General features: G+C 42.2%; 1 protein-coding gene across 2 annotated transcripts in view; it reads right to left on the reverse strand.

Annotated features, from left to right (window-relative positions):
* Nucleotides 1-22,854, reverse strand: part of LOC126424740 (alpha-actinin, sarcomeric) — a 517,273-nt gene that overhangs the window by 53,080 nt on the left and 441,339 nt on the right. For both annotated transcript variants that reach the window (XM_050087459.1, XM_050087458.1), the window contains exons 2-3: nt 9,992-10,226; nt 3,515-3,689 (exon numbers count right to left, since the gene is read on the reverse strand). In XM_050087459.1, the coding sequence (XP_049943416.1) occupies nt 3,515-3,689; nt 9,992-10,226 (410 nt within the window). The remainder of the gene's footprint in view (nt 1-3,514; nt 3,690-9,991; nt 10,227-22,854) is intronic.

Genomic DNA, 22,854 nt, shown 5'->3' on the forward strand with positions numbered 1-22,854 from the left:
TAATTTCCACAAGCAAAGGTAACATTTGTTAATTGCGTACCATATTTCCATTTCAGGTTATGAATGTTGCTCAATGTAATGACCATCTGTATCCACAACAGCCTGGAACCCGACTAGACATACCATTTCACAACTGTTTGCAGTGCTTTCTGAACGGTAGACCATGGAATGGTCAGCTGTCACGACATAGTTCATGCACTGCTTGAAGACCGCAAATTGCATCCTGCATCCTCTCAGCCATGGCAACAGTAACTTTAACTTCTACATCTACATCTACATCCGTACTCTGCAAGCCACCTGACGGTGTGTGGTGGAGGGTACCTCGAGTACCTATATCAGTTCTCCCTTCTATTCCAGTCTCGTATTGTTCTTGGAAAGAAAGATTGTCGGTCTGCCTCTGTGTGGGCTCTAATCTCTCTGATTTTATCCTCGTGCTCTCTTCGCAAGATATACGTAGGAGGGAGCAATACACTGCTTGACTCCTCGGTGAAGGTATGTTCTCGAAACTTCAACAGGAGCCCGTACCGAGCTAATGAGCATCTCTCTTGCAGAGTCATCCACTGGAGTTAATCTATCATCTCTGTAACGCTTTCGCGATTACTAAATGATCCTGTAACGAAGCGAGCTGCTCTCCGTTGGATCTTCTCTATCTCTTCTATCACCCCTATCTGGTATGGATGCCACACCTGTGAGCAGCATTCGAGCAGTGGGTGAACAAGTTTACTGTAACCTACTTCCTTTGTTTTCAGACTGCATTTCCTTAGGATTCTTCCAATGAATCTCAGTCTGGCACCTGCTTTACCGACGATCAACTTTATACAATCATTCCATTTTAAATCACTCCTAATACGTACTCCTAGATAATTTATGGAATTAACTGCTTCCAGTTGCTGACCTGCTATATTGTAGCTAAATGATAAAGGATCTTTCTTTCTATGCATTCACAGCACATTGCACTTTTCTACATTGAGATTCAATTGGCATTCCCTGCACCATGCGTCAATTAGCTGCAGACCCTCCTGCATTTCAGTCCAATTTTCCATTGTTACAACCTCTCAATATACTACAGCATCATCCACAAAAAGCCTCAGTGAACTTCCGATGTTATCCACAAGGTCATTTATATATATTGTGAATAGCAACAGTCCTACGACTCTCCATTGTGGCACACCTGAAATCACTCTTACTTCGGAAGACTTCTGTCGATTGAGAATGACATGCTGCATTCTGTGCCGGTGTGGCCGAGAGGTTCTAGGCACTTCAGTCTGGAATTGTGTGACCGCCACGGTCGTAGGTTCGAATCCTGCCTTGGGCATGGATGTGTGTGATGTCCTTAGGTTAGTTAGGTTTAAGTAGTTCTAAGTTCTAGGGGACTGTTGACCTCAGATGTTAAGTCCCATTGTGCTCATAGCCATTTTGAGCTGCGTTCTGTTATGTAGGAACTCTTCAATCCAATCATACAATTGGTCTGACGGTCCATATGCTCTTACTTTGTTCATTAAACAACTGTGGGGAACTGTATCAAATGCCTTGTGGAAGTCAAGAAACATGGCATCTACCTGGGAACCCATGTCTATGGCCCTCCGAGTCTCGTGGACGAGTAGCACGAGCTGGGTTTCACACGATCGTCTTTTTCGAAAGCCATGCCGATTCCTACAGAGTAAATTTCTAATCTCCAAAAAAGTCATTATACTCGAACATAATACATGTTCCAAAATTCTACAACTGATTGACATTAGAGATATAGGTCTATAGTTCTGCACATCTGTTCGACAATTTGTGGCACAACTGGCTGTCAGCCACTCCCAGGAGCAACTCCCAAATTGCCAGTTAATTCAAACTTCTGAATCATGCTCTTCAACCTTGGTGCAGAAAGAGGATCTCTCCATATTCCTTTAATGCACTGGTACTCATGAAGATCAGTGGCACTATTGTTGCTGTTTTGATAAAACCAGCTTTACGAGTGAAGCCTTGCTCAACTTGTCCAGTCCCATGCCGAATGTCTGCGACTGTAATGCACACCGATGCTTGTGTTTCGAGACTATGCCGCTGTACCAATACCCACGCCTATCTGCAAGTCATGACATTATCACTACCAACACTGCAAATCCTGCAGCCCACAGTTTGAACATCATTCCTACGAAGATGGTTTTCTGTCTACGCTGTTTCAAGTAGTGAACCTTTAATTATAGCCATTCTGTAATACAAATAGAAATAATAAAATTTTAATCATCAACTCAAAAAAATGAGGTTACACAGTTGATGTTTTGTTTTCAGGTACATCTTTGCAGTCCCGGTACTCTCCGATATCCCCACTACAGCCATCTGCCACTGGAAAAGACAAAATAAAACATTGCAGACTATTGATAATGTAGAATATTGTGTGGTAACACATTTTTGCCTCTGAAGAGGAATAATGCAGCAACAACACGTACTAAGTTGGTGGTAGTGTATGGAAATAATGAAATGACACACTGTCTCCCTGTGAAGAATTTGAAATAACCACGAAAGTGGAGACCCCAATGTTCAAAGATCAACATGGTAACAGAGAAACTGAGTCAGTCACAAGTCAGTTCCTGATATCTTGCACATTTTAAACAGACGACATATGTCATCACCTACTGGATTTTGCAACTGTTCGCACTCATTTGAAGAGACCACTGAACTGAGGCAGCAGCAGAAATGTTGTAACTGAGTCAGCCTAATTCCAATGACTCCAGCAGCCACCTAATAACCATAAATGAGTGCTGCATGTATCACTGTGAACTGAGACAAAGGAATTAAGTAAACAATGGAAACTTGTGGGTTGAACAGTGCCAAAAATCATACAAACCTACAAACATCAAGCACAGTGGTGCAGAGTGTTTTTGGGGAATGCCGTGGCATGGTGCTTACAGGTTATGCTTGTAAGGGGCAACCACCACACGTGCACACTAGAAAAATCTGACACTGTTACAGGAGGCTGTCAAAACAAAAAGTCGTGGGAAGCTGTACGAGAGGATGTTTTTGCGCCGGACAATGTCCCTGCTCATCTTGTACAGAATACAGTCACATATGTTGCTTATTAGAGCTATCACATTTTGCCTCAACCCCCCTCCCCCATGTTCTTCTGACTTTAAGCACAGTGACTAATTCCTCTTTCCCTGGATGAAGACGACATTGTGCGGGAGGCATTTTGAGACCGACAACGAGGTTACAGTTGAGACAGAGCATTTCCTGAATAGCCAAGATCACCATCAAGTCATCCGTCACTGAGAAATGAGCGTCACACTGATGGGTGAATATGGAGAGGAATAACCCCATCAAGTTTCACAGTCACAGTTTAGTTTCTTCAAGGTGATTATTTTTTTTTTTTTTTTCTGTAACTACCTCTCATGTAACATAAAAACGGGAAATAAAATCACACACAAGTCTCAGTGAGTGGTCAGTTGTCCAGCACTACAGTTGCAGTAAAGTACGCGAGTGCATTGATAGCACATTTACAGAAAAGAGGTGTCAAGTGTCGAGCCCTCACCTGAGGTGGAAGTTCTGCACGTTGACGTTCTTGTAGGGCGCAGTCTTGCGCTGGCACCACAGCAGCAACCCCTCCTTGGCCGTCATCTCTTCCACCGAGATGTCCTGGATGGCGAAGCGCAGGATGATGGTCCAGATCATACCCAGCGTCATCTTCAGGTTGCCGTCCACAATTTCTGTGAGAAAGTAGAAGACATTAAGTTTGACAGGCCATTATTCACCACCTTAGACTCATCTTCACACACACAAAATCTACTAATTAAGAGGTAGAATAATGTTACATTAAAGGTTTAACACAATATGTCAGAGGACTTATTGACTTCCAACAAACTACACATAATTTTAAGCCTTTTTTAAACTCTTCCATTAGTATATGGGTGAAAAATCTGAAACAATAAAAACAACATAATTAAAGTTTTGCATCTTCAACCTTGAAGGTTTTCAATGCTTAACATCAAGTATTTAAGACATTAACTCATTTGTAAAGTAATGAGATGTTTGAATATGTTTTGTACGCGGGAGTTAGATTCCTGAAAGAATGCTTAAAGTAGGCTTTCACTACAAAGTTGACATTGAATTTCAAGCATCTTGCCATTTCAGGTGTTCAGAGTTCTGTGGCAGTCTCCAACAAGTTAAACAACCACGTGACCATTTGTTCTGCACTCCTGCGTATACATTCAATATCCCCTAGATGTTAGACCTATTTGAAATGGATCCCATGTATTTCAGCACTATTCCAGAATGGGTTACAAGAGTGTTTTGTAGGCAATATTCTTCGTAGATTAACTGTATACCTGACCTGGCAGACAATTTTAACAGAAACTTCAGAATTACCGCAGATGCTGCAATTATCTATAATGAAGTGGTGTCTGAAAAAATCATAAACATCTTGCTAACATTATGAAGTTGTTCGCCAAAAGCAGCAACTTACTTTAAATGTTCAGATATGTACAACTGTGCACTTCACAAAATGTACATTGGCAGTGACTATAATGTCAATGAGTCTTATTTGGAATCAGTCATCTCATACAAATACCTGGGTGTAACAATCTGCAGACACATGAAATGGAATGATCATATAGGCTCATAGGTAAATCAGAAGGCAGATTTCAGTTTTTTTGAGGGGTACTGCAAAAATTCAGTCTACAAAATAAAACTGTTTACAAAACGCTCATGCATATCATTGCATAATATTGCTCAAGTTTATGGTATCCATAATGAGGGATATTGAAAATACAGTGATGAATGGCAAGAATTACAACATGCCAGTTTGATAAGCAGAAGAGTGTCACAGAGATACAGCTGATACTGAACTCCCACACACTTGAAGGTACATGCAAACTACCCTGCAAAACCAGAATTAACTGAAGAGTCTGGAAATATACTTCAGAATCCAACATGTCACTGTCATACGGTCTGCAAAAACTAGATTAAACTACTCACAGCACATGACGAGGCACTTAAGCTCTCATTCTTTCTGCAGTCTATTAGCTAATGGAACAGGATGAAACTCCTAATATGTGGTACGATGAGAAATATCATCTGCCATGCACTTGACAGTGCTTTGCACAGTGTCACTGTAGATGTAGACATACTTGTTGGGTCGACTGCTAGGTGCAAGATACTTTGGTCATGCCTCAGCTGCTCCATCCCAATACATTCGTTACCTCTACATGTTTTTCTGTTATGACCTTTAGACAGGCTCTGGGGTAGTTAGGAGTATTATTTACAATATTTACAGTATTTACATTCATGTGTGATTTTTTTTATTGCATATACAAAAAGTTTAGAATTGTCTTACATTGGTACATTCTCTAAAAGCAAAACTAAATGGTATTATTTACTACTGAAGTTCGCACATTTTGAAACATGGGAGTTAACAAACTTCAAAGTTGTTTTCTTCACAATAAAACTTCCTTTCGGAACAAACTTTTTCCAACAGACTAGGTATGTTAACTACTGTTTCCACTGATCTGGTAAATATGAGAACACAGCAAGTCTTGAAATGCATTTTGGACATTTGCTACCTGCCTGTTATCTTTCGCTGTAAGTGTAAACTTCTCCAATTACATTCAAATGAAATGATTGGTAATTCACTTATACATCTTTCCAACAATTCCTGCATTTGCAAAATGTCTCAAGAACCACAGACAGCTGTCATTTGCATTTACCTGAACTTTTAGCTCCGATTTGAATCTGTCAAATATTTGTATTTATATTTAGTTATCCCATTTCATTCATTCATGTTTGGCTGTTGGCTGCTGTGCTGCTTCATCTGATGACAATGGGTGTAGGGCTGCAAAGAGCGGCATTTGTCTTCTCGATTTCGTAGCCACTGTAGTAGTAATTACAGACCGAGATGACTGACAAGGATGGAGTGTAAATTATTCACAAAAGAATCTTCTTCTGAATCAGTCTCTGTTTATGAATGTGGTGATTCTTCAAACTTGCTCTCCATTAGCATCTGCATTGTCCCATCAGAGTTCAGGAGCTTTTCACCCACCACTACGATTCCATATAATGATTATATGAGAATGAACAACAGTAAGATTAAAATGATGGTCTGAAGTACTGAAGAACAATATATACCTCTAACAATGGGAATTGTGGGAGAAGAGTCAAAAAAGTTATAGAAGAATTTACTTATTTGAATAAATAGGATCACAGAGGATGGCAGAAGCTGGAAATAAATTGTGAGCATAATACAGCAGGCCAAAATTGCAATTTAATTTGAGAAAAAATTTACCTACAAGAACATTAGTCTGGAAACAAGACAACAAGATCTTTAACGCATTTGTTTGGAGTGTGGTCCTGCAATCTTGTGAAACCTGGATGGTAAGAAAATGAGAGATGATGGCTACAAGCAGTGGAGAACGATGTTGAAGATCAGAGACAGAGACAGGTTTAACCATAAAGACATGTTGATAATAAAATGGAAAACCAGATATCCCTGGATGCACGTCCAAACAAAAAAAGACTAACTCATACAACACATTCTGAGACACATTAACACCATAGGAACAGTAGCAGTGGAGCTACTGAGGGAAGAAATCACCGGGGGTAAGTACGGGTGCCATGTGTGCCACTGATTACGAGTGATGTAGGGTGCTCTACATATAAGGAAATAAAGAGGAAGCCAGACAGATGTACGAAATTGTGTACTGATGAAAACCAATCTCAATGTTGGACAATAAATAAGAAGAACAGAAAATTTATTATTATTATTATTATTATTATTTATTATTATTATTATTTATTATTCAGAAGTAGCACTGCTGTCCAGTGAACCTTTTACTCCACAGCTAAGTGATAAGCACATCCACGTTTAAAAACTCCTACAGAAATAAATCAGACAAACCGAGCTGAACTACTGAGGCAGTTAATTGCATTCAGGGCAAGGTGCACTTCAACAGCTGTGGCACTACAAAAAAAATTGGTTCAAATGGCTCTATGGCACTATGGGACTTAACTTCTGAGGTCATCAGTCCCCTAGAACTTAAACCTAACTTAACCTAAGGACATCACACACATCCATGCCCTAGGCAGGATTCGAACCTGCGACCGTAGTGGTCGCGCGGTTCCAGACTGTCTGTCGAACTACACTGCATCATTATGGTTAAATAGAATTCGAATTTGACTGCAATTCGTATTATAATGAACACAACCAATCTGACTTCCACAACAAATCGCACCAACATATTGCCCACACCTGCAACACAATATCTTCTTTGTAACTTTCATTTTTTGTAATGAATGAAGTAACATCACATACCCCCTCAACCCGTGAAGTTACATTTCGTTTCCACCTCCACTTCTGGCAACTTCATTTCTAGGTACGATATATACAATATTGTAGCACCTGTGTTATTCCGATTTATGATGCAAGGTTCCTTCGGACATGCATGCATGTCTCAAGGAACACGCACTGTGCCAACTACAACCGTTGTGAAATACATTAAATGAATTCACAGTTGCAAATATGGACAACGGACAGCTGTAAACTGGAATGACACAATGAAAATTAGTGTCGGACGAGGCTCAAACCCGGATTTTCCGGTTATCACGTAAACAGTCGCCTTACCATTTGGCTATACAGGCACGGCTTACGGCCAGGCCAAAATTTCCATATTTCCTCAACCAAGTGTCTACAACAACACACAGAATATACAGCTAATAGCTCTCCATGTTCACAACTGCGAATACATTAAATGTATTTCTTCTTCCATACCTCAATCAGTAAAAACTGAAACCTTACAGCATCATATTGTTAGCTGTCTGTCCAAGCTTTTAGAGCCCTATTTCTCAGTATGAAGCTGAAATTTACATCCCATACTAAGTCTTTTTCGGCGCAAAATATTTGAACTTCGAAGTTAATGCACTCAAGAGATACGGCCATTTACCTAGGATATTTTGATATCTTGTCAGTATCGATATCGATAACTGTCGAAGATCGTCTAATTCTCGATTCCCAGGATGGATGGACTACCTTTATAACTTTGTACGGACTCCTAAGTGCACGAGTACTACTCGGACTTATGTAGGTCTTTGTCAGGGAGTGTATATTTCATGCACCATGATCCTAAGACCGAAATTCTTCTCTTCGACCAGTGTTTGTTAAACTGCAATCCACGGAACCCTGGGCTTCCGGGAGATCGATCCAAGTTTCCGAGAAATTTATGTACCTTCTTTTATAATATTTAAGGAAGTAACTTAAAAACAAATTTTAACGCTATTATGAAAAAATGTAAGCCTTCCACAGACTAATTTAAATAGCCGGTACGATCGAGACACCAGGAGCGAATACGCTGCATTTGTTAAAGACGAGGTGGCAAACTCAACAATGAGGGAACAATAGCACAAGGTGTGACAGTAGCTGGTCACTATAACGGCACTACTGCACTCGCATCCAAAGCAGTCCGTGTCACTCTGCCGTCTATTTACAGAATGGCAAGCCGTTTTTATGCTTCAGATTGCCTAGTTAACCCTTTCGCTAGCACTGAGACGTGTATGTCCCTAAACAGGTCACCAGAGATAAAGTGGTAATATGTTGCACGTTATTGCTACAGAATTCTACAATTTCAGCTTGCACCTGTAAGTTGTGCTGTCTTCAAGTTTTATCGTTAACATTCCGTTCCCCATAATCGCATCGAATTCAACTGCGCCTACATATAGGCAACCCAATGAACAGACTTGCAAAGCACGCTGCAATCGCGTCTTCCTCGACAATTCGTGTCAATGAACTGCATGCGCCAATACTCTCACATGTAGTGTGAGTTAGAAACTTAGAGAGATGGTTTATCTGCCAATGTGTGTGTTTCCTGCATGTCTTTTAGTATTAGCACAGTAGTCTTCTTAAAGACCGGAGATACGCACGGTAGTGTCACAACCCTTCCTTCGTTGGAAGACGAAACGGCGGGAAATACCTTTTTCATATTGTTACTTATGAATAACCATGTGTTAACGTCATTGACTCCGGGCGAGGGGAAGGGATACTAGGGAAAGACGGACATCATTACTGCTCATTAAACAATTCTTGATTATAATGAAAATCCACACGCACTGGTCGACCACTCCCTTCATTCACAAAAGACTGGTGTGTTCTGTGCAATATCTCAGCGTCGCATGACCGGACAATTTTTTTTTTCTTCCGAGTCTTCTGTGAAAAGCGCAGTTTACATCGAAATGTTTCGACCAGATGGTCGATGAAGTACTCTCGGCTCGTACCAACAGGGTGGCGCCAGAGTGAGCATGGCTGAGCTCCAATCATTTTTCAACAGCAGAGTGATTTCGAAAGGAATGTGGCCCCAAAGGTCACCTGATTTAACACAACTTGATTTTTTTTTCTTCTGGGGTGGGCTAAAAGGCAAGATTTATAGGAAAAAACCACACAACTTGGAAGATTTACGAGAGAACATCAGCCGTGAAACCCAGGCAGTGGCACGAGAGGTTCTGGCAGCAACATTCGAGAATCTGCAGCGTCGTGTTCAGCTGTGTTTTCAAGTCGATTGCGGTCAGTCCCAGTACCTTTTGTGATTCCCAGCTTATTTCCCCACGAACAAGGTATAACACTGAAACTTCCTGGCAGATTAAAACTGTGTGCCGGACCAAGACTCGAACTCGGGACCTCTGCCTTGGAAGGTAGGAGACGAGGTACCGGCAGAAATAAACCTGTGAGGACGGGGCGTGAGTCGTGCTTGGGTAGCTCAGATGGTAGAGCACTTGCCCGCGAAAGGCAAAGGTCCCGAGTTGGGGTCTCGGTCCGGCACACAGTTTTAATCTGCCAGGAAGTTTCATATCAGCGCACACTCTGCTACAGAGTGAAAATCTCATTTCCCGATTATTATGTTTCAGGAATTTGTTAACTAGTTGGACGACGAAGAACTTATCCTTGGCTGGTACCAACAGGATGACGCCACATGCCTTTATCGAGTAGGACACCCTGTACTTCACCTGTACAACGTTCAGTGCCAAGACTTACCCTCAGCTCCGATGGAGACGAGCTTGACGCCCTTGCTGGCGATGAAATCGAGCGCCTTGTTGACGTTGGCGATCTTGTGGAAGCGCATCTTGCCGCGGTCCGGCTTGGGAAGCGTCTCCCCCGAGATGACTTCGAGCAGCAGCATCAGCTTCAGCCCGTTGCGGAAGTCCTCATCGATGTTCTCGATGGAAGTGCCAGCCTTTCGCAGGTGCGAGTTGCACCACGCAGTGAACGTCTGCAAAGATGGAAGGGCAAAAAATTAACGTCAGCCTCCACACAAAACAACATGGCGTAGCACCACTGCAATAAAGCATATACACTAACAAGGAAAGTATCCACTCAGCTGGTCAGCGATTCTGCTCATCTCTCGCACGCTTGTAGTACATTCACTATCTAGTGATAAGTATAGCGTTCATCATAAGAATAGAGGAACTCTGGCTCAAGTTTACAGAGTGCGTTCCATAAGTAATGCGACCAATTTTTTTCTGACGCAACGGTACACCAGGGCGTATTGTGACCGGCTGGGCTAAGTGGAGGGGGTTTTAGCTTCAAAACACTCTTTGTCTCATTCGGCTGCGTGCTGCCGGAGAGTTAGGACGTGCGTTTCCGTCAACACCGTTTTGAGTTTTATGTGCCACCGCACAATGGATCATTCTGTAGAGCAACGGTACGCTATCAAATTTTGCGTTTAACTTGGGAAGTCCGCCACCGAAACGTTTCCATTACTTCAGCATGCCTTTGGGACTAACTGCGTGTCCAAATCACAAGTTTTCGTTCACGGAGGGCCGAGATATCACCGACGAACCTCGCAGTGGACAGCCATCAACCGCACGAGTCGACGAAAATGTGACGCGTTTGAGCGATTGTTTGAACTCTGACAGACGGCTGAGCCTTCAATTGATAGCACAAACTCTAAACATGCCAAAAACAAGCGTTTTCCGCATTGTGACCGAAGATTTGAACATGAGAAAGGTGTGTGCCAAACTCGTGCCAAAAGTGCTGACCGACGAACACAAGCACATGCGAGTGCTTTGGTGCCGAGAAATGTTGGAACTGTGCGAAAATGATCCTCATTTTTTAAACTCAATTATCACTGGTGATGATTTTTGGATTTTTGAGTACGATCCTGAGACAAAAAGGCAGAGTTCAGAGTGGCACACCCCATCGTGGGCCCCGTCCCAAGAAGGCACGCATGAGCAAGTCCAGGATCAAAACTATGCTCATTGTCTTCTTTGACGTCAGAGGCATTGTCCACCACGAATTCGTACCTGCCGGGACTACAGTGAACTCAGCTTTCTATTTGGAAGGAGTGTCTCGCGCTGCCGAAGTGACATCGAGGACATGTGGAAAGTTCACCACGACAACACGCCGAGTCACAGCGCCTTCATTGTCAATGACTTCTTGACCAGGACCAAGACCCCATTGGTTACCCAGCCTCCCTACAGTCCTGACCTGGCTCCCACTGACTTTTTTTGTTTCTTCAGTTAAAAGGAGTCATGAAAGGAAAACATTGGGACACGATTGAAAGCATCCAGGCGGATGTTACATCAACTCATAAAGGGCATTCCGCAAAAGGCATTCCAGGATGCCTTCCAGGGATGGAAACACCGCCCCCAGAAGTGTATCGACGCAAGTGGGTGCTAATTTGAAAATTTTTGATTATTTGTACGAATATATTTAATAAATGACTTTTTATGAATTTGGTCGCGTTACTTATGGAACGCACCTTGTAAAAGAATAGTTGAGCACGCATTGGACAGACATGTACCCAGTAGAACAATTCATAATGGGAGGGAACCTTCGTGGTATACAGTCACTGTAAAGAAACCTCTACAGAAACGGAGATTACTGCACAACAGGTGTAAAACGAAGCGTAGAGCTATGAATAGAGAGATGCTGCATGAACTGCGTTCAAAATGTTCAAATGTGTGTGAAATTTTGTGGGACTTAACTGCTAAGGTCATCAGTCCCCAAGCTTACACACTACTAAACCTAAATTATACTAAGGACACACACACACACACACACACACACACACACACACACACACACACACACACACACACACGACCGAGGGAGGACTCGAACCTCCGCCGGGACCAGCCACACAGTCCATGACTGCAGCGCCACAGACCGCTCGGCTAATCCCGCACGGCATGAACTGCGTTTGGTGACCTAGACGGCAATGCGTAATGCTTTCAATGACTACCGTAGCAGAATATTGTCGAATGACATTTCACAAAATCCTAAAAAATTCGTATGTAAAGTCTGTCAGTGGCATCAAAATTAGTGTCCAGTCCCTTGGGAACGAGACAGGAAGTGAAAATTGAGGGTAGCAAAGCAAACGCTGAAATGCTTACCTCTGTTTTGAAAAGACGAATGAAATAAGTATTAGGGTCAGTGGTGTTGAGAAACAGCTGAAATCGTTAAAATTGAACAAAGCCCCGGGACATTATGGAATCCCTGTTAGATTCTATATTCAATTTGCGGCTGAGTTAGTCCTTATTCTAACTATACCGTAGATTCCTCTAACATAAAACCGTGTCCAGTTCTCTGAAAATGGCATAGGTCACAACTGTCTACAAGAAGAAGTGAAGTGATCCACAAAACTACCGTGCAAACTCACAGTTTTCTCAAATGACATAACACTTTTCTCAAATGACATACTGGAAGCTATTAGATCAAGGCAACCAGGTAGATGTAGTGTTTCTTGATTTCCGAAAAGCCGCACCTATGCTTATTGTCAAAAGTACGATCATACGGTATCAAGCGAAATCTGTAACAGGAATGGGGACTTTTTGGTAGGGAGGACACAGCACGTTATCTTGGATGGATAGTCATCGTCAGATGTAGAAGTAACTTCGGATGCGCACCAGGGAAGTGTGTTCATGTTGTATATTAATCACCTTGCAGACAATATTAATAGTAAAAAAGTCAGGCTTTTCGCAGGTGATGCAGTTATCTATAATGAAGTATCTATAATGAAGTACTATCTGACAGAAGCTGCATAAATATTCAGCCAGATCTTAATAAAATTTCAACGTGGTGCAGAGATTGGCAACTTGCCAACTTGTTCTAAATGTAAAATTTTGCACTTCACAAAACGAAAAAAAACGTAGTATCCTGTGACTATGATATCAATTAGTCACTGTTGGACTCGCCTTAAGGCGCTGCAGTCGTGGACTGTGCGCCTGGTTCCGGCGGAGGTTCGAGTCCTCCCTCGGGCATGGGTGTGTGTGTTTGTCCTTAGGATAATTTAGGTCAAGTAGTGTGTAAGCTTAGGGACTGATGACCTTAGCAGTTAAGTCCCATAAGATTTCACACACATTTGAACATTTGGACTCGCCGACTCACACAAATACCTGGGGGTGTAGCACTTGGTAGGGACATGACATGGAATGATCACATAGGTTCAGTCTTGGGTAAAGCATGTGGTAGACTTCGGCTTATTGGTAGAATACTAGGGAAGTGCAATCAGTCTACAAAAGAGATTGCTTGGATATCACTTGTGCCACCGCTTCTAGAATACTGCTCAAGTGTGTGGGACACGTACCAGAGAGGGCAAACGGGGGATATTGAACGTATACAGAGAAGGGCGGCAAGAATGGTCACAGGTTTGTTTAACCCGTGGGACAGTGTCACAGAGATACTTAAGGAATTGAAGCGGTAGACTCTGGAATACTATCCCGAGAAAGTCTATTAACAGTGTTTCAAGAACCTGCTTTAAATGATTACTCTAGGGATGTACTACAATCCCCTACGTATCGCTCACATAGGAATCGTGAGGATAAGATTAGTATAATTACTGCACGCACAGAGGCATTTACACCATCATTCTTATCGCGCTCCATACGCGAATGGAACAGAAAGAAACCCTAATAACTGGTACAATGGAACCTACCCTCTGCCATGCTCCTCACGGTGGTTTGCAGAGTATGGATGTAGATGTAGAATAAACCTGATGTAAACATTACATTATGTGCTCTTTCGTGTTTGCTGGAATCTCATCGGATTTCCTTTCGCGTGGAGCGGTAGCCAAGCTGTTTCCAGATCATAAGGATACGTTTTATGCCTTATTACGCGCACATAGACTGAGCGATAATGCGGGACGACAACTTTACCGGCGCGTTTAACTTTGACAGCACTGGTCAGTCAGTCGGTCCAACTAACCCGCAATGATGTGAGCAGTTGCACTACAGACGTCAAAAGAGACGAGCAGAGAAACACTACAGCATCGAATGTCATTTAATTTTTAAACAGAATGAAACAATATTCGGCAAAACTTTGGCAATACCGCACACTTCTTAGCTGACCAGACGGAAAACAAAAAATACTCTCGTTCTCACTTAGCATAGAATTCTAATTACAGACAAGAGTGATGAAAATTCTTAAGCTAAATGCAGGGTAATTTTTCTGATTGGGCTATGTGTGACGGAAAAGCATACTGCACGGACTTCACCGTATTGTAGAATACTGAAGCCACTGAAGGTATTAATGACAGCCAGTCGTCTGTTAACCTTGTCTCTTTTTACGTCTAAACTGCAACTGCTCGCATCACTGCAGGTTAGTGCTGTCCAAGCTAAATGCGCAGTAAAGCTGTTGTCCCGCCTCTGTCTATGTGCGTGTAACACAGCATAAACGTATCCTTTTCTTGTCGATTCTGCGAAGAACCTCCTCATTCTGTATCTTATCATTTTATCTCATTTTCGACATTCTTCTGTAGTACCACATCTCATATGCTTCGATTATCTTCTGTTCAGGTTTTGCCACAGCCTATATTTCGCTACCGTACAAAATTATGCTCAAACCGTACATTCTCACAGATTTCTTCCTCAAATTAAGGCTTGTGTTTAATACTAGTACACTTATCTTGGCCAACAACCCTATTTTCTGCCGTAAAAAAAAGCAACGTAAGAAATTCATGAGAAATTTATACAACTACTTAAACGCCAGAAAGAATACAAATTGTTTCAAAATTAATTTTCCTCTGCAGTAAAGTTTTCACTGATTTGAAACTTCCTGTCAGATTAAATCTTTGTTTATCGGGGCTGATGGTACAGGATTTGTCCACGAACGGCAAAAAAGTTGGCGTTCCAGTCTGGCACACATTTTCAGGCCGCCAGGAAGTTTCAAAAGGCGTTTCGAAGTGAAGTGCTACAGAAGAATGCTGAAGGGTAGGGAGGGGGGGGGGGCGGGGGGTGGAGGATCGAATGACTAAACCAAACAGAGGAAAAAAAAATAAAAAAGAAATTTATAGCCAGACCGGACTAAAAGACTATCATACATCCTGAGGCATCAAGGGCTAGTTACTTTCGTAATGGAAGGAAGTGTAAGCGGTAAAAATTATAGAGGCAGACCATGCGTCGCTACATTAAGAAGGTCCAAATCTACATGGATACTCTGCAAATCACATTTAAGTGCCTTTCAGAGGGTTCATCGAACCACCTTCATAATTCTCTATTATTCCAATCTTGGATAGCACGTGGAAAAAACGAATGCCTATATCTATCCGTGCGAGCTGTAATTTCCCTTATTTTACCATGGTAATCGTTTCTCCTTAGGTAGGTCTGCGTCAACAAAATATTTTCGCATTCGAAGGAGAAAGCTGGTGATTGGAATTTCATGATAAGATTCCTCCGCAACAAAAACCGCCTTTGTTTTAATTATGTCCATCTCAAATCGTGTATCATTTCAGCGACACTCTCTCCCCATTTCGCGATAATACAAAACGTCCTGCCCTTCTTTGAATTTTCTCGATGTACTCCTTCAATCTTATCTGGCAAGGATCCCACAAGCACAGTGGTATTCTGAAAGACGGTAGACAAGCGTAGTGTAGGCAGTCTCCTTAGTAGATCTGATCCATTTCCTAAGTGCCCTGCCAATATAACACAAGTCTTTGGTTAGCCTTACCCAAAACATCTTCTGTGTGTTCCTTCCAATTCAAGTTGTTCGTAATTGTAGTTCCTAAGTACTTAGTTGAATTTACGGCCTTTAGATTTGACCGATTTTTCATGTAACCGAAGTTTAACGGATTCGTCCTAGCACTCACGTGGATGACCTCACACTTATCGTTATTTTGAGTCAACTGCCAATTTTCGCACCATACATACATACATATTTTCTAAATAGTTCTGTAATTTGTTTTTATCTTCTGATGAATTTACTAGTCGATGAACGACAGCGGCATCTGCAAACAACCAAAGACGGCAGCTCAGATTTGCTCCCAAATCGTTTGTATAGATAACGAACAGTAAAAGGCCTATAACACTACTTTGGGGAACGCCAGAAATCGTTTGTTTTACTCGATGACTTTCCCTCAATTACTACGAACTGTGGCCTCTCTGACAGGAAATCACGAATCCAGTCACATAACTGAGACGATATTCCATGGGCACGCAATTTCACTACAAGCCGCTTGTGTGGTACGGTCTCAATCGCGTTCCGGAAATCCAGAAATACGGAATCAATTTGAAATCCTTTGTCGATAGCACTCAACGCAAAGTGCGAGTAAAGAGCTAGTTGCGTTTCACAAGAACGATGTCGCCTGAATCCATGTTTACTGTGTGTCAACAGAGCGTTTTCTTCGAGGTAGCTCATAATGTTGGAACACAATATACACTACTGGCCATTAAAATTGCTACACCACGAAGGTGACGTGCTACAGACGCGAAATTTAACAAAAAGGAAGAAGATGCTGTGATATGCAAATGATTAGCTTTTCAGAGCATTCACACAAGGTTGGCACCGGTGACGACACCTACAACGTGCTGACATGAGGAAAGTTTCCAATCGATTTCTCATACACAAACGGCAGTTGACCGGCGTTGCCTGGTGAAACGTTCTAGTGATGCCTCGTGTAAGGAGGAGAAATGCGTACCATCACGTTTCCGACTTTGATAAAAGTCGGATTGTAGCCAATCGCGATTGTTGTTTATCGTATCGCGACATTGCTACTCGCGTTGGTCGAGATCCAATGACCGTTAGCAACATATGGAATCGGTGGGTTCAGGAGGGTAATACGGAACGCCGTGCTGGATCCCAACGGCCTCGTATCACCAGCACTCGAGATGACAGGCATCTTATCCGCACGGCTGTAACGGATCGTGCAGCCACATCTCGATCACTGAATCAACAGATGGGGAAGTTTGCAAGACAACAACCAGCTGCACGATCAGTTCGACGACGTTTGCAGTAGCACGGACTACCAGCTAGGAGACCATGGCTGCGGTTATCCTTGACGCTGCATCACAGACAGTAGCGCCTGCGATGGTATACTCAACGACGAACCTGGGTGCACGAATGGCAAAACGTCATTTTTTCGGATGAACCCAGGTTCTGTCTACAGCATCATGATGGTCGCATCCGTGTTTGGCGACATCGCGGTGAACGCACATTGGAAGCATGTATTTGTCATCGCCATACTGGCGTATCACCCGGCGAGATGGTATGGGGTGCCATTGATTACACGTCTCGGTCACCTCTTGTTCGCACTGACGGCACTTTGAACAGTGGACGTTACATTTCAGATGTGTTACGACCCGTGGCTCTAACCTTCATTCGATCCCTGCGAAACCCTACATTTCAGCAGGATAATGCACGACCGCATGTTGCAGGTCCTGTATGGGCCTTTCTGGATACAGAAAATGTTCGACTGCTGCCCTGGCCAGCACGTTCTCCTGATCACTCACAAATTGAAAATGTCTGGTCAACGGTGTGCCGAGCAACTGGCTCGTCACAATACGCCAGTCACTACTCTCGATGAAATGTGGTATCTTGATGAAGCTATATGGGCTGCTGTACCTGTACACGCCATCCAAGCTCTGCTTGACTCAATGCCCAGGCGTATCAAGGCCGTTATTACGGCCAGAGGTGGTTGTTCTGGGTACTGATTTCTCAGGGTCTATGAACCCATATTGCGTGAAAATGTAATCACATGTCAGTTCTAGTATAATATATTTGTCCAATGAATACCCGTTTATCATCTGCATTTCTTCTTGGTGTAGCAATTTTAATGGCCAGTAGTGTATGTTCCAAAATCCTGCTGCTTATACAAATGGATGAACGATGCACTAGTTATTCGGAGTTGAAGAGACTTATACAAGACCACCACCACCACCACCACCACCACCACCACCACCACCACTGTAAAGCGACTTTTTTGCATCGAGTTGCCTTTTCTCAGTTCCGAACTTTATAAACGTCAGACGCCAATTACTTTTAGGAGTACAGCACATGGAGGATGTGTGCATCTTACTACGCCAGGTCACGTTAACTACTCTATATAGAAATATTTTCGAATCGGCTTTCATTTTGGTGGCCAATGGGAAAGTTCTTCCCGGCCCCAGTGAGGGAAAGGAACAGGCTCGCAAGAAGTATGGAAGGCGCCAGTGCAGATGATGATTAACGATCGGCCACGGTACACGACAGCGGCAACCAAGCTATACTTTGCTTCACACAGTGGCTGCACTCTCTCTGCACGGGCAGTTACACAGTTTCCGCGCTTCACACAGATTTTGATATGCATGCAAACTTCAGCTATCACCTTCAATTACATAGTACTATTTTTCCAGTTTCTCATGTCTGCTAGTTTGGGTTAGCGAAGACTTCCGCCATCGTGCCGAATCTATGAATCTGTCCTTCCTTATCGCTTCAGATTTTAACCTTGCAAACACATATCACCATATCACGACAACATTTCATGAGAACCTAACCTTAAAATTATGTAATATTCCTCTCAACATACAAATACCGCCTCGACCTGCCACGTTTACGGGAGCAATGTGAGTTCTCCACATGTAATGTTATGTAAGCCTCACTGCCCCTTTTTTTAAACTAATTTGTGTCTGATTTTATTCTGACAAGCTCAGTAATGCATGTAAATGCCGTAAATGTAAATGTGGTTCAAAAAGTACTTTAGCTGAAGTGAAGTGGACAGCAACAAATTCTTTAGCACGCAATCCCCGCAACTATAGTAGTTGTGAATCTTTGAGTATGGACTAAAAAAAATTGATTTATTAAAAAAAAAAAAGAACTGTTAATCTGTACCTTGTGGAAAGAGGACGTGTTGCTAGGCCGTCGCTCAGAACGTATTGTTACATTTAATGAAAATTGATATTTTAGTGATAAAACCGAGTAAAGTATGTGTAAGACTTGCCAAACATTTATGTATACAAATTTTCTGGAAGTGAAGAATAGAAATACCTTGTTTTTGGAAAAGGAGGTAAACTTTATTGTCGTTGCTGTCTATCAGTCGACAGAATTTAAAGTGTACAAAGTTAACTAAAATACTGGAAAAGAAATGCATTCTCTATAGTTTTCATTCAATAAGTAACAACCTCTCATAATTTCTTAATTACAGTAACTGGGTTATGTTCTTGTACAATAGCATGGTGCTTAACTCCACTGACGAATTTTGACGTAGCAGGACGTGTAGTTTGAAGGAAGTTTGCGTGCTAAGCAATCTCCCTTTCTCACGAAAAGCAGATTGCTGTTTGATCTTATTTACTTACAACAGTGGTCCCTTAGGTATGAAAAGCTACGAAAACTTGGGCTCAAAGCTATCCGCAATACGACCAACTAACTAACAGAGTCGTATTTTAAACCGTAAAGAACAATAACTTCCTCCAAATTGTAATACGTCACCAACTGGTGCAGAATGTGATCATTCAAGGAGGCAGCAACCAAAATTCATGTACCAGTTACGACTTAAAGTAAAAATCTCAATCAAAAATATATATATATATATATATATATATATATATATCCAAACACATATATAAATATTCATATTAAAACAAAAGTCACTTTATAGACACAGGCACAAAAATGGCAGTATATCAATGACAACTATCAGAACTGTATCTTACGCTCTGTTCCCGTGCTAGCAAAAAATAATGAGTTAAAGAAGGTCCGCCTTCTTGCAAGATCGCAATTTTTGTTTTGTTTAATCCCCAGGTATGTTTCATCACAAGTGTGGCATCCTCAGTGTGTTTCTTTTCTCTTTATCTTTTATTTTTTCTGAAATATACACACACTAGAGGTGTTCAATGGACAATGCAACACACTTTGTTCTGAAAGGAGGTTCATTTTTAGTCAGGATTCCAGTACACCTCATTATTCTCCATTCTCTTGGTTACGAAACACTATTTTTGGACGTAATGTCCGTTCAATGGGATGGCCTCGCGCCACCTTACTGGCCGGCGTGTATGATCACATGGTACCACTCCACTGGCCGACGTTTTGCTCCATCAATGACCTGCCTGTTTCCCGCTATGTGCAGTTTTCATTGTGCCAAACTCATTGTTCTTCATGGTTTTCCATCAGGCGGAGAGGACCCTAGCAGACACACACCTCTGAGTACCCCAACTGGTAGACGAGTGTATCAGCACTACCAACAGAGACGTCCAGCTTTGCAACGAGGTGTTTGTGATCCGTCTATCACCTCGAATGAGAGTGTCCTCACGTTCCAAGAGTTACAGCTGTGTGCGGCCGGCCGGTACGCGGGAGGCAGGACAAGCGAGAGTTGCGATGGTGAGAGACGCCTTGCCCAACGAATCACCGTGCTTTTGTTCAGAGCCGGGTCTCTGTAGACATTCCGCAAGCGCCTGTGAATATATACGAAGCTCAGGTTTTCCACTCGAAGAAACTCAATGACAGCTTTCTACTTAGAACGTACTTCGTTACAGACGCAGATTTGAAGGCTACGTCTCGCGCCGCCACCTCTCGAACTTCATGAATGAATAAAGTGGGGGCATTCCTGGATGTCCCCCAACAAGTTGTGCATATTTTAACCGAATTCGCTAGTCCTGTGCCAACAAAATACTGTAACTGAATAGAATATTATTGAACTGTTTTCGGTGAAAGGTCGTACTCTCAATTGCAAATGTTGTTGTTGTTGTGGTCTTCAGTCCTGAGACTGGTTTGATGCAGCTCTCCATGCTAGTCTATCCTGTGAAAGCTACTTCATCTCCCAGTACCTACTGCAACCTACATCCTTCTGAATCTGTTTATTGTATCCATCTCTTGGTCTCCCTCTACGATTTTTACCCTCCACGCTGCCCTCCAATACTAAATTGGTGATCCCTTGATGCCTCAGAATGTGTCCTACCAACCGGTCCCTTCTTCTTGTCAAGTTGTGCCACAAACTTCTCTTCTCCCCAATCCTATTCAATACCTCCTCATTAGTTATATGATCTACCCATCTAATCTTCAGCATTCTTCTGTAGCACCTTGTCTAAACTATTTATCGTCCACGTTTCACTTCCATACATGGCTACACTCAATACAAATACTTTCAGAAACGACTTCCTGACATTTAAATCTATACTCGATGTTAACAAATTTCTCTTCTTCAGAAACGCTTTCCTTGCCATTGCCAGTCTACATTTTATATCCTCTCTACTTCGACCATCATCGGTTATTTTGCTCCCCAAATAGCAAAACTCCTTTACTACTTTAAGCGTCTCATTTCTTAATCTAATTCCCTCAGCATTACCCGACTTAATTCGACTACATTCCATTATCCTTGTTTTGCTTTTGTTGATGTCCATCTTATACCCTCCTTTCAAGACACTGTCCATTCCGTTCAACTGCTCTTCCAGGCCCTTTGCTGTCTCTGACAAAATTACAATGTCATCGGCGAACCTCAAAGTTTTTATTTCTTCTCCATGGATTTTAGTACCTACTCCGAATTTTTCTTTTGTTTAGTTTACTGCTTGCTCAATTTACAGACTGAATAACGTCGGGTATAGGCTATAACCCTGTCTCACTCCCTTCGCAACCACAGCTTCCCTTTCATGTTCCTCGACTCATAACTGCCATTTGGTTTCTGTAGAAATTGTAAGTAGCCTTTCGCCTCCTGTATTTTACCCCTGCCACCTTCAGAATTTGAAAGAGTATTCCAGTCAACATTGTCAAAAGCTTTCCCTATGTTTACAAATGCTAGAAACGTAGGTTTGCCTTTCCTTAATCTAGCTTCTAAGATAAGTCGTAGGGTCAGTATTGCCTCACGGGTTCGAATATTTCTACGGAATCCAATCTGATCTTGCCCGAGGTCGGTTTCTACCAGTTTTCCATTCGTCTGTAAAGAATTCGCTTTAGTATTTTGCACCCGTGACTTATTAAACTGATTGTTCGGTAATTTTCACATCTGTCAGCACCTGCTTTCTTTGGGATTGGAATTATTATATTCTTCTTGAAGTCTGAGGGTATTTCGCCTGTCTCATACATCTTGCTCACCAGATGGTAGAGTTTTGTCTGGACTGGCTCTCCCGAGGCCGTCAGTAGTTAACTCTTCAAGCAGTATCGTATCTCCCATTTCATCTTCATCTACATCCTCTTCCATTTCCATAATATTGTCCTCAAGTACACTGCCCTTGTATAGACCCTCTATAAATAGACCCTCTATAAATAGAAACTACTTATTTACTTCTGCACATCCAGATGTACCACATAAATCATAAATGTGGTACATGTTGAGGAAATAATAACTACCGTGGTGAATTAGAGGTTTTTACGTGTCCATACTGATAAGAGTTTGAAATGGAAAAAAGAAACATTTTCGAATGTGTGAAATGCCAACTGGGAGAGGCGTACTCTACAGTGGAATAACGCAATGCCACTGCAAAGTCAGAATTGTTTCTACTTGACAACCACATTGTGAACCATCCAGTTTTCTAAGGAGATTATTCTTCATGGAATCTTTCAGCTCGGTGCCTTATGCGTTGTTCTAGTTCAACTGCTGACCAGACAACCGCTATTCCGGAGTGGCTTCCCGATTTCTCAAATGGAAAGTACATACTTGGGCCTTAAATGGATTTTACTTAAGGTAGTTTAAACGGTAGTATCTTGACAGTCCAACAACA

This window comes from Schistocerca serialis, chromosome 10, assembly GCF_023864345.2.
Source record: "Schistocerca serialis cubense isolate TAMUIC-IGC-003099 chromosome 10, iqSchSeri2.2, whole genome shotgun sequence".
In the NCBI taxonomy this organism is placed as follows: domain Eukaryota; kingdom Metazoa; phylum Arthropoda; class Insecta; order Orthoptera; family Acrididae; genus Schistocerca; species Schistocerca serialis.